Below are 12659 nucleotides of genomic sequence, written 5' to 3' on the forward strand. Positions count from 1 at the left end.
TCCCTATTCCTGACCAGAAATCGTATGCGTGTTCAAGGACGTTCATTCAGCGCTGCAGCATACAAATGAGGTAAGAGAATCACCGGGGGTTATTTATTAAGAGCGATTCTACTGCAGTGGATGGGAAGTGTTGGTATGACTATATAAACTAATGGAACGGGAAGGGAAAGGGAAGATACCGCTCCCTCAAAATTAGGTAAAAATCTACCACATTCCGCTTTGTGCGGGACGATATTGCCATTCTATCCCGCCGTCCCGCCGAGCTCTACCTTTGTCCCGCTTTTCGGGGGATCTCGGTGGGACAGCAGCATTCGGGACCACAATTCTGAAACCTGATTTCATTCTGCCCATGGACGGGTTTTGCCTAAAGGCTGTCCTGTACAACGGGCAATTACTCTCAACGGATCCATGTATAAAGGGGATATAGAGGCAAAAGGTGATCATTGTTGACCTTATTTGCATGCGCCTACCCAGAGTCCCTTGTGGTTGTGGCAGCACCATGAGATTTCTGAGGGAAAAACAAGCCGTCTGGTGTTTAATAATGCTTCTACTACCCCCTTCATTTTAATTGGAGGGGTTTTCCATCGCCTTTACCCACCATAACTTATGTAATGGTATATTCTGCCCATGTGCAAAGTTCTAGGCATTCACATTAGCGCCGTCACTTTGAGTGACACTCTACCTCCCAAGCTCCGCCCCTTCAGAATCCTGATTCGCCAGGGGTTAAGGTTAGGAGGTATATGTCAAGGAAGCTTCTGTGCCATGGGCTCCTGGAGGGGACTGAGTGCCAGCCTCCTTACTACAGACTATGGGCCCTGTTAAGGAGTGCCACGTCATCCAAATCATAAGAGACCCTTAAGACTGTGGTGCTCGGAAACAGATTTGGGGTTCCTGCATTTTGGGACTGTGGTGGTTCCCACCCTACCCCTCAGTTAATGTCATCCTTTTGTGTGTTAGTAATAAAAATGTATTTTATTATTTCCTTATTTCCTAGCCATTTACACAGCACACTAAGGGCTGGGAGATGATCTAATCAAGACAATGTGTATTCCTAATGTTATTGGCGTCTGTATCCTATTGTATTGTTAATCCCGTTGCTGCCCCTGTTGTCTCTGGGAGGCAGATTAAGGGGGCGGTTTGTATCCCAATATCTTCTTTTATGTTAATATGTGTTTTGCTGGATATATCCAGCCATCTCGGTCTAAAATAAATCAGTTCCCCTCTTGTTGTACCTAAAGACTAGTCTTGCCTGGTTATTTGGGTACCGGATAGTGATATCCCTTTACTTTGCTTGGGGATATTGCCTACGGATTGCGGGGAATTATTGTCCTGAAGGGAGAAGTCGTCTCTTGGCGGAGAGGGACAACCTGAGGTCCCTGGTCAGTCCGTCATGTTATGGTACCGTCAGTCTAAATTAGTTGCCAATTTATGACGTGCAGATAGAAAAGTCACACAATTTTCCAAAATCAGGCCTTGCAGAGGCTCTATAGGTTCATCTCTACAGATCTCTAATAGGCGGTGTTCTAGATGGAAGGGTATAAATTAGAATGGTTTGGGAATTTTTCAGCCTTCACACTGGGTTCCAGTTCCTTGTGAAGCAAATCTAATACACTACTGTTCAACAGTTTGAGGTCACAAGGAAATTTCTGGCTGTAACATAATTGCAAAAGGGGTTTCTAACCATTAATTATCCTTTTAAACTTAAACTTGGATCAGGGAACACAACGTGCCATTGGAACACAGGAGTGATGGGAGTGATAAAGGGCCATTGGAGCACAGGAGTGATGGGAGTGATAAAGGGCCATTGGAACACAGGAGTGATGGGGATGATAAAGGGCCGTTGGAACACAGGAGTGTTGGGAGTGATAAAGGGCCATTGGAACACAGGAGTGATGGGAGTGATAGAGGGCCATTGGAGCACAGGAGTGATGGGAGTGATAAAGGGCCACTGGAACACAGGAGTGATGGGAGTGATAAAGGGCCTCTGTACGCCTATGAAGAGATTCCAATAAAAATCAGCCATTTCAAGCTACAATAGTCATTTACAACATTAACCCCATCTGCGCTGGATTTCTGATCCATTTTATTTTTATTTTAATGGACAAAAACAAGGAAATTTCTAAGTGACCCAAACGGTTGAATGGTAGTGTATATACCGATAATATATACTTTTGGTTTTAAATCTATAGTAACGAGGATCCCAGATACAAGGAAAAGAATTTGAAGGCAAAAAAACCCCATGGTTTTCCAAAAAGATAAACAAATTATTAAAGGTGCACACGCATGTTACACATTCTTACCGGCAACCCTCTAGGTCCTTCTCTGCCCGGAGGTCCAAGTTCTCCTGGCTTTCCCTATAAGCAGAAAACAAAGTAATACACAGTGAAATATTTAATGTTCTGCCAGTGAGTCATTTGTCTGTAGCTCCACCATTGACATTAATGTTGGCCGATGCAATCAAATATTTGTCAACCACATCAAGAAAGCCATTGGATCTTCTGAGTAGAGTTAATTGCCTACGCCAAGAGTTTAGGACCAAGGTTAGTGTTGGCCCTTGAGTTAAGCAGGTTTCAGTGTTGAGCACTTCTCATGAGTTTAGCCCTTATATAGCATGAATCGGCCCTCACATTATTTAACCTATAGTATATGAGGGATCTTATTACACCTATAGCCCAGTCTCACCAATTTTTGAGAAGGAGCAAAAATCTTCCTACCAAATGCAAAGAAATGTTCCATAACCAACGACGAAGACCCTTCTGAAGTTAAAAGTAACATCAGAAGACACTTGGACAAAAGTTTGGACAAAGTACCATTATTCTAGCACAGAAAACCCTTTTTTTAGGTCACATTAACAGGCCCCTTCTTCTCTCACTGCCCTCATCAGAACTTCTCGTGGTGACGGAAAGATAGAAGGACATTCGCATGTCCTGTTCAGTCTCAGAAGGTGGAAAATAAAATGAAGGCGAGGAAAGCGAAGTCAGGTCGCTACCAGCTGGCACAGTTATAAAAAGACCATTTTTGGAATAAATCAACACATTTCTCTCAATAAATCCACCACTAATGATCTTCCAGACGCAACAGATTTTCATCTTTACATCCATAAAAGCTACCAAGATATTCTTTGGGAATTATTCATCAATGTTTGCGTAGAGAAAGGAATCTGGATGAGATATTTGCATTAAAAACCACCGAGTACTTCACGATCGATACATTTGATGTACAACGTTTGTGCACTTTTACCATTTCATTATTGATTATTATAGTCGGCTTTTTATTTTACTATATCACTTGATGTCTCGTCATAAAAAAAAATGAAAGAAAAAAAGAAATAAGCTCAGGGGGGACGATTTCTACCTTTTTGCAACTTTTTTTTTTGTTTCCAGGGTAGAACGTTCGTAAACGACCAGAATCTCACTTTAGTACTTTGGGAATAAATATTCAGGTAGCAGTAAAACTCACAGATGTCTTTTGTCCGTAAAAGGTAATACAGAAAACGGAGAAACATTGGCATTTGTACTATATCTGCCAATGTAGATATAATAAAAATAGCTTACCGGCTCCCCTGGGGTTCCTGGCTTCCCATCCTTCCCATCTTTCCCTTGAATGCCCTGAAATATGGAAAGAATACTTTTATACAAATTCATTTTACGTAGACATAAAGTAGTCGATTATGGTAATGATGCAGGGATTTAGCAAATAGAAACATGTCCCAGACATTTAATTTCTATGTTCATGAGCTATTCTTTCCTAACACCCCCAAAAAATGAGATCTTTTACTGTACTTACCGTAAATCCTGGTAATCCGGGTGGACCTTTAGGTCCAGGAGGACCTTCTTTACCCTTAAGTAGAATAAAAAGAAAACATGTTTGAAAGGAGTCAGAATATGGTGTAAAGGAGGACACGTGAAATACTGTATGTGTAAATAAACATATTTCAGAGCCCCCTACATCCCTGATGATGTTGGGGTGCTATGGAAAAGGAGGTCCGTATAGCCATAGGAGTCAAGATTCTCAGTGTGATGTCATTACCCAGCACGAGGGATAGGTTGGCCATGAAGTTGGTGGAACGGTTGATAAAATTGGCTAAAAAAGACCTCAACCTCCATTTACTCCTTCCAGACTCTAGACCATCAAGGCTGTTGAGGGCTCCAAGTCTATATATATAACTTTAGCATTCTAGGTTTCATGTAATTTATGTATACTTAGAACTTACAGTTTCTCCCATGGTGCCTGGTGGACCCATAGGACCTGGAGGACCATCTGTTCCCTACAAAATAAAAATCAAACATGATATCAATTAGCAATTTATATTATCATAGACAATGTCACCATCCAAGCCTTTATATGGAAGCTCTCAATATTTATCCATATTTGAATTTTAGAATCTCAAAATGATGTATATATAAAAAAAAATATGACGTCGCAAAACCTTTAAGACATCTAAGGCACCTTCTAGCGACCAAATGAAGAATACCTCGAAGTCTTAACTATATACAGCGGTGTATTTATTTTATTGAAACCTTGGAAAATGCACGTCCGGCGATACTAAAGAAATATGGCTAGAAAATTATTTTACTAATTACGTCTATTCTGATTCTAGATGGAGCGGAATAATATCAGGCAAAAAAATAATAATAAAATTGCTTTTTTTGTCTACTTACAGGTGTTCCGGGGCTACCAGGTGATCCGATAAAACCAGGCATTCCGGGAAGTCCCTTCCGATAAAGATAAAGCAATTATAGACAATTATAGATCGTATGTCATGAACGAGGGTTAAAAATAATGACGAATATGTTAATTTGCTAAGAGTAATGTTAGCGAAACTAGATAAGGGTCACCATTAAAGCCACTATAGCAGATGTATTGCTATAGTATTGTAGATAGTAATATTGCTATGTATTGTAGATATGATTGTTTATATCTGTCGATCCATACAGATGCTTCACAGAAGCTGAGGCGTTTATATTAACCTCACGCACATCCACCAAATGCGTTGGCTTTTATCATAGGAATTCACATCGCCATTTACCTGTTCGCCTTTTTGCCCAGTCTCTCCGTGTGCCCCGCGATCTCCCTTGCTGCCCTGATAAAATAAAATATTCCTGATATTGGAAGCAAATATCATCATAACACCAACCGCAGAAGCTTTTACGCTATTTGGACTTCTAAAAATTCATTAACAAAAACAAAAAACAGGCTTCCTATACCTTCTTCCTATTGGCTGAAAAGCCATGACATGATTTGGCCACTATATTGGGCGTCAAAGTCCAATGAAATTTGGTTGGGGATAGGGAGCCACCTCGGTTTAGTGAATGTGCCACAAAATCCATCTTTTCCAAACACAATTATTTCAAAAATGTGGTTTTTACGGTAATGGCTCACCTTCATTCCATCCAAACCAGTTGGTCCAGGAGGCCCCATGACACCAGCCTCTCCCTACGAAAGACAAAACATTATAGAAACATAGAATTTGTCGGTAGATCAGACCCAGTTGGTCCAACCTGTCTGCCAATTTTTAAAACCTTAATCAGTCGTTGGTCTCGTCTTAGATTCAGGAGCCATATGCCGATCCCATGCATGTTTAATCCCCTCACTGTATTACCCTCTACCACCTCTGCTGGGGGTTTGTTATTACCCCCCCCCCCCCTCAATGTATAATATTAAAGCTCAAAAGAGGTAAATTGATATTGTTTAAAACTAGGAGCATTTGATTAGATAACCGTGCATTAACATCATTACATAGTGATATGTTAGGTAATTCACTTATCATCAATTAAACATAGTCAGCTGAGCATTAAAGAAATATATTCTATAAGTACATTATTATTATTATTAATATTATTATTATTATTAACACAGTTCTCTATGAAATTACACAAAAAGATCTATTGGTGAACTTCACTTAAGAAAAATATGGGTTCCAACTTTTTTAAAAATGGGATAAAATAGCAAGGAATCCAATGGCAAAAGAACTCGTATTAAAGTATACGAGGTACATATATAAAAATATATAATAATAGCCAAACAATAAGTATTCAATAGATGTTACCTTTTTCCCGTCGATTCCATCTCTCCCTGGGGATCCGCGCAGCCCTTTATCTCCTTTGACTCCAGGTATTCCGGGAAGACCCGGGGGTCCTGGTGGGCAGTCTCTGCAGATATCCTTTAAAAGAAAAACCCACGGAATCAACCAAAACAACATCATCTCTTAATATTTTATTATTTATATACATGCGTGATAATTATAATCTGAAGTAAGCAGTGTAATTATATTATTTAGTGTGTCACCCAAAAAAAAGCATGAAAATGAGCTCAAAATGGCAGCCTGACTATGAACAGCAGAGGCTTTACTTGGAAAATACTAGTAAAATGTTCCCATCGTACAATAAACAAGGGGGGAAGGAAAAGTGGAAAGCAGGGGAAAGGGAAAGGAACAGAGATGAAGTGAAAGTTAAAGAAAAAGAATGGAAAAGGAAATGGAAGGAGAAAGGAAAAGGCAAGGAATAGAAAGGAAAGGGAATGGAAGTGGAGAGGAAAAGGAAAGGGAAAAAGGAAAAGTAAAATCAAAAGTGAAGTAAAGCAGGATGGAAAATTAAAGGAAAATGAATAGAGATGAAAGAGGGAAAATGATAATGAAATGAAAAGAGAAAGGAAATAAAAAAGGGAAAAGAAAGAGGCATAAAACATGTTTTTGCTGTAATGACTGGCCAAAACAACTAATCCAATGGTCCAATCAGCAAGAACAGTGTACAGTTTACTATAGTGATAAGACCACTTTTCACCAACTTTGCACCAGAGTCACTTTTTATATACATCCCTCTTAAAATGATTTAAAAGCTCCTTCATGACTAATGAATGCCTTGTGTGTGATATTTCTGAAACAAGACAAATTACATTTCATACCTTAACGAGGAAACTCACTTCCCCCGGAGAAAGGAGTGAAGCCGGACCCTTCAAAACAAAAGCATTTCCATTGATAAGATAGTAAAATAAGTAATGCCTGACAATAATAGTTCATAAAATGTTTGAATATTCAATCACCACAAAGACAAAATTCCCTGTTTTCAGCAACAGTCATTCCAGGTGATTCATTTAGAAAGTGTTCTAGTGAGAAAGTAAGAAATGTAATAAAAAGTATTTAATGTGAATTAAACGTGAAACAATATGAAAAAAAGTATTTAACATGAATATTTCTATATTTTTTTTTCTCAAATACAATGCTTTAAGTCAAAAAAATAAAAAGCAATTCCTATTTTTAGAAAAATTATCTGCACATCTGCAAAAGAAATGAGGAAAGTGCAGAATAATTAGTGGGAATTAAAAAGAGAGTGGAAAAAAAATAGATAATAAATAACAAACAGTTTTAGAAATCAGAAAAAGCAAACTTAATATAAAAAATAATGAGAGAGATGTGCAAAAAATAAATAAATAAATTAGGAAATCTGGAAAAAAAATCTCGGAATAATTAGTGGAAATTAGAGAAAGAGTGAAAAAGTAATAAATAAATAATAAATAACAAACGGTTTTGGAAATAAGAAAAAGTAAACTTAATAGAAAAAATAAAGCGACAGATATGCAAAATAATTTTTAAAAAAATTCAAAATAATTAGTGGAAATTAGAGAGTGAAAAAATAATAAATAAATAATAAATAACAAACAGTTTTAGAAATCAGAAAAAGTTTAAGAAAACTTAATAGAAAAAAATAATGAGACAGATATGCAAAAAAAAAATAAAATTAGGAAATAAAAAAAATAACAGAATAATTAGTAGACGGCATAGAGATAGAGCTTTTCAGAAATCTTAAACCTCCGTAAGGAAACTTACTGGTTCACCGGGAGGTCCTCGCTCTCCTGGGTTCCCTGGGAAGCCCTGTAAACAAGTAAAAATAAACAGATTAATGAAGTTCCTGCTGAGATTTCTGGTCATGGCATATTAATTATTTATAATATCTTTCTTATGTAAATTTTGTTTTCCTTATTAACTTTAAAAGCTCGTAACACCAGGGAGCCGATCAAAACCAACTTTTAAAAAGTAAACCACATGAATAATTTTGCTGTAAAAAAACCATTTATGGAGAATCTTCCTACTTCCAACTAGACAAGTCATTAGATCAAAGCGTATATAATAAGATAATTCAGACGATGTAGAGGCAGCTTTGAAATTGATCTATTTTGTACAAGCAGGACGGGTACATTTACTTCATTTAAAATTACGTTTTAAAATAATTATTTCAAATAAGAATGTTTTGTGTTATTTTGTTGATAATTGATAATTTTAAATTAAGTATATATCTATCATGTTAATATATATATTTATATATATATATTTATATAAATATTTAAAAGCAGATCTGTTGGTTCCACTAAATACTACATTTTTACATCAAATAAATGAGTGAGAAGTGACATATTCTGGCCTAGGCTGACTATGTTTAGGGCGGTAGGTCGAGCTAGCCCCCTCTGCCCCATAACAGGGGGTACCACATTGGCACGCAGAGCCCCCATGTCTCCCGGAAACTCCCTCTCTCTCAATGTGTCCCTACCTGTAAGTGAGAGCTAGAGTAAAAGTGTGAGATAGTGTGAGAAAGTGAGCAAGAGTGAGTGAGAGTGTGAGTGAGCCCAAGTAAGAGTGCGTGAGAGTATGAGTGAGCGTGAATAACAGTGAATGGGAGTCTGAGAAAGTGAGAGAGACTGTGAAAGAGCATGAGTAAGAGTGAGTGAGAGTGTGGGGTTTTAACATTTTAAAGTGGGAGGGCAGAGTTGCCAAATATGGGATCCGCTTGGGTGTGACATACTCTAGGCACGCCCCTGCCCAGCACAGTTTTAAAATGGCTGTTCTTTTAAATTAAAGCATTATTACACTGTAAGGTTATAAAATGAAAGAACACAAATTACTTACATCTTGTCCCGGTGGCCCCTGAGGACCCGGAGGTCCAATGAAACCTCTTATTCCCTACGAAAATAAAATACAATTTAAAGAAAAGGAGTGTACATGTCTAGCTGCGTAGCATATGAGTATCGAGTGCCTAGTATCAGCAGCTGCTAAAGGCATGACCTCAGTAGGGTTTTGTTCCCTACGCACTCCGATGAGGACAGTCTGATCACTTTCTTCACTGAAGATAAGTGAATAGGCAATCAACATCACCACATTCAGGCAGCCATATATATGGGTTTATCGACGAGCCCTGGGAAAAGCCTGCCATGGAGAATAAAGGTGTGCAAAATATTTGCCCATTTCTGAATATAAAGTAAAATAAAAGATTTCCGGCCCAGGGGAATTCTTGTTCCCGCGTCTGAGTTTCCCATGATGATGTAAACATCGCGAATATCATGTCTGTTCATGACATCATGAGTTGCTTTTTATTTTAGGAAACTGAACTGCCTGTTCTCACCTTCTTGTTCTTGCTCATCAACTTAGTTACAATAAATTCCCTAATTTTTAAGAAAACCAATTCCTTTAATTTCCTGTTAAGAATAGTCACATAGGCTTTTGGGACCTCAGAGGTCTCTAGTTCAAATAGAATAGGTCCTGATGTAAATTCAGATTTTTTTTTTTATACATCCCCCCCATATTTTGTATTTACTATTTCGATCAGTAATACCTGTAATCCTTTCTCTCCTGGGGCTCCGGCTGGACCCTATAAAAAGAAAACAAATCAAATTAAATTATTTAGTGTAATGCTTTCTATCGGAATAAAAAATAACGTCACGGTAAGAGAAACCAACACATTTTTTTTCCTACATTGTCCAGAAACACTTTAAAATACATTTAATATGTACGACATCACTAAATTTGAATTAACATACCTGCGAACACTCTGAGTTTGACTCAGAGTCTCCAAGAGAAGAGCTGCTTCCCCGGGTCTCTGAGTCAGTTTCTTCGTTCTTCAGGCATAGGGAATACTTGGGTCAAGGGTCATGCCCAAGCACCCCCCGTCCGTCCAGAACCCACCTACTCACGACCTACTATAACTTGCTTCCACTAAACCCTACAAGTAGCTAGACCTGCCTCTTCAAGGAAAGCAATTTCAATGTATTTTAATTAGTATTCCCATTTTGAAGTTTTATTTAGAATTTGCAATATAATAACCAAATTATTATTAATTGCACTCATTACTCGAGAAGAATGAGTAGAGCAATTATTTAAATAATAGGGACAACCCCATACTCCATTAGAAGTATTTTTTTACACTTGCCTAACCATGCATGGATTAATAAGAAAAGGCGTACAAAAAACATAAAATAATTAAATAGGTGGATAAACAAATGGATACGTTTACTTACTGGAGAGCCATCGATTCCTATACCAGGGGGTCCTCTGCTTCCTGGCTGCCCTGGGACTCCAGGAGGTCCTCTATCCCCCTGTAATTAGACTAAATAAGGTCACAAAGCTGCTGCATGTGTTATAACAAAAAACAAATGAGAAGGGAGGCCTGGCGCTAGGACTCTTTCACTTGCCATGGTGATGGACTATTTCATGTTTTCAGCTGGGTATAGCAGGACAGCCTTCTGACCTACGTCAGCCTGTGTGATGGACATCTGTGTGGGCCAATCAGAATACAAAACTGTTTCCCCAAGATCCATGTGCAACTGAAGGCCGTTACCACCCATAGACGGTGTCTGCCGTAAGGTAGTACAGTCATTTACACACACCTAGGAACTTTTGGGCTCCGGCCACCCGGAGTGGGTGGTCCCGATGACATCACGGGCGGTCCCACTGTCATTAGTGTGCGGTCCTGCTGACATCACAGGACAGACTCCCATTTAAGGGGGAAATGGGCAGGAGTGGGGCGTGTCAGGACCCTGCTCCCTCTACCCGGAGAAGTGGAGAAGCGGCGCTTCTCCCAGGGTCCACGGGGCAAAACCCGGAGAGTTCCCAGGTATGCATTTACAACGTATATATGTGGCTAGTGCTACCTAAACCATCCATGGGCCCCACCGTTTTCCTGGGGGTTGACTGGGACCTCAGCTGGTGGGAACAGACTACAATGTTACCCGTTCTAGCTCTGTTATCATAGGTCAATCTAATAGACAAATACCCGGACTCCTTATCATACATAGAATGACTCAGTCTTAATCACACATTTGTTCAACAAAGACACAGGGTTATCTGGCTGGGGCTGGTCCCATGCTGAAGTTTTTCTGTACAGACCACGGGACCAGCCCCAGCCAGATAACCCTGAAGGTGCAAGAAGCTTCCATGAAGCAGTCAGGGCAACATGATTAATATGACCTGATCAGGGCAAACCCCAATTTCCATGCGCAACCTTCCATGGATGATCTTAAATGAGACACAAGAACTGACAATTTTCATCAGACGAAGATGCTCCAGAATCCATAACCCAAATCCTCATTTAGCAAACCGAATACGCGTTCAGCCTAGAAGCTCTGTGTTAAAGTTTAATTATATTTCTAATATGTTGCAATTAATATTAAATATTTATAATTCACTTTTATTGTGCGGAACAAAATTAAATAATAACTGTGTTACCCGCAGGCAGGCTGCCAGCTGTTTTACTGATACCCGAAGGATTTTTTTGGCCCGTATACAAGATACTTAATGGATAAAGCAGTCTCAGCGTATATTTAATCAGGATTCGGAATGGCAGTTTGTGTAATGGAAATACGTTAATTCCGTGGAAACGCAGCAACAATTACTTTTTTTTTTAATGGCAATGGGTAAAATAGATATTTTAATCCGGGCTACCTTGTGATTTTCATCCTCCAAGATCTCCCTCCTTTGCTCCACAAGAGAGATAGGAGGGGTTGGGGGCAAAAGAGGACTAGGATAGCCTCTTAATAGATCGTAAAAGAGGTGGGAGAGGGTAAATTCAGATAAAGGAAAGAGCGGAGCCCAGCACATCTTCTCCTGCCCAGGGGTAAAAGGCTCCCCAAGTCATATTTGCACCTGCGCTAACGGTGCCTCTCATGGGCATAAAGGTAACTGCAAAAGTGAGCAAAAAATTACTAATTTGATTTTTTTCAATAGACCATAAATTGTCTTAGACTTGGCACTGCTGACGGTAAAAGTTAAGAAAGGCCTATAGTAGTCCAAGGGCCGTCATCAGAAATCTTGGGGCCCAGTACATGCTTGAAGCCTGTGGCCACCTCAAGCCCAGGGTTAGTGGCATTTGGGGGCAGCATTTCTGAGACTGGTGCATTGGGATTTGTAATAACTTGTTTTGTAAGGAAAACTACCTGTTTCGCTTCTCCGATTACGAGGAGGGACCCACTGAAACAAACTAAATTTTATGGAAAACCCACCGAAATGGGTCATCTCTCCCTCTAACACATTTTGTGGGACAGTTGGTTTTTGTGGGGCGAGGCAGGCTTAAACAAGCTATGATTAGTTATTTTTGGCAGTATTCCCAGAAAATGCGGTTAAGGTTCAAAGTGGGTACACAAACTTTCCGAGTCCAACAAATCTAACAGGTGCTGCTTATTAAGTATTAGCAAATGTAAACGCCCAGGAACCAATCCAAGGACAGAGTGCGAGAGGTTACATACAGCAAAAGGAAAAAAAAGGCTATAGCTAACCACTAACCACAATGCCAGAGATACCTATACTGAAAAAAAATCACCAATAATAGAAAGCTGGCATTGTGGGAAAAAACCCTATTTAAAGGGAAAATGGGCGGGGAGCGGGGCATGTCAGGACC

At 39.3% G+C, this 12659-nt stretch overlaps 1 protein-coding gene across 1 annotated transcript in view; it reads right to left on the reverse strand.

Moving 5' to 3' along the window:
- LOC149305704 (uncharacterized) overlaps positions 1–12659 on the reverse strand; it is a 93703-nt gene that overhangs the window by 9126 nt on the left and 71918 nt on the right. The window contains exons 37-49 of the mRNA XM_089477300.1: positions 10285–10362; positions 9603–9638; positions 8900–8953; positions 7826–7870; positions 6904–6951; positions 6050–6163; positions 5383–5436; positions 5030–5083; positions 4662–4715; positions 4214–4267; positions 3787–3840; positions 3555–3608; positions 2301–2354 (exon numbers count right to left, since the gene is read on the reverse strand). Of these exons, the coding sequence (XP_089333426.1) occupies positions 2301–2354; positions 3555–3608; positions 3787–3840; positions 4214–4267; positions 4662–4715; positions 5030–5083; positions 5383–5436; positions 6050–6163; positions 6904–6951; positions 7826–7870; positions 8900–8953; positions 9603–9638; positions 10285–10362 (753 nt within the window). The remainder of the gene's footprint in view (positions 1–2300; positions 2355–3554; positions 3609–3786; positions 3841–4213; positions 4268–4661; positions 4716–5029; positions 5084–5382; positions 5437–6049; positions 6164–6903; positions 6952–7825; positions 7871–8899; positions 8954–9602; positions 9639–10284; positions 10363–12659) is intronic.

Source organism: Sceloporus occidentalis, unplaced genomic scaffold (genome assembly GCF_023333645.1).
Source record: "Sceloporus occidentalis isolate IW3139 unplaced genomic scaffold, rSceOcc1.0.p SCAF_11, whole genome shotgun sequence".
Classification (NCBI taxonomy): Eukaryota; Metazoa; Chordata; class Lepidosauria; order Squamata; family Phrynosomatidae; genus Sceloporus; species Sceloporus occidentalis.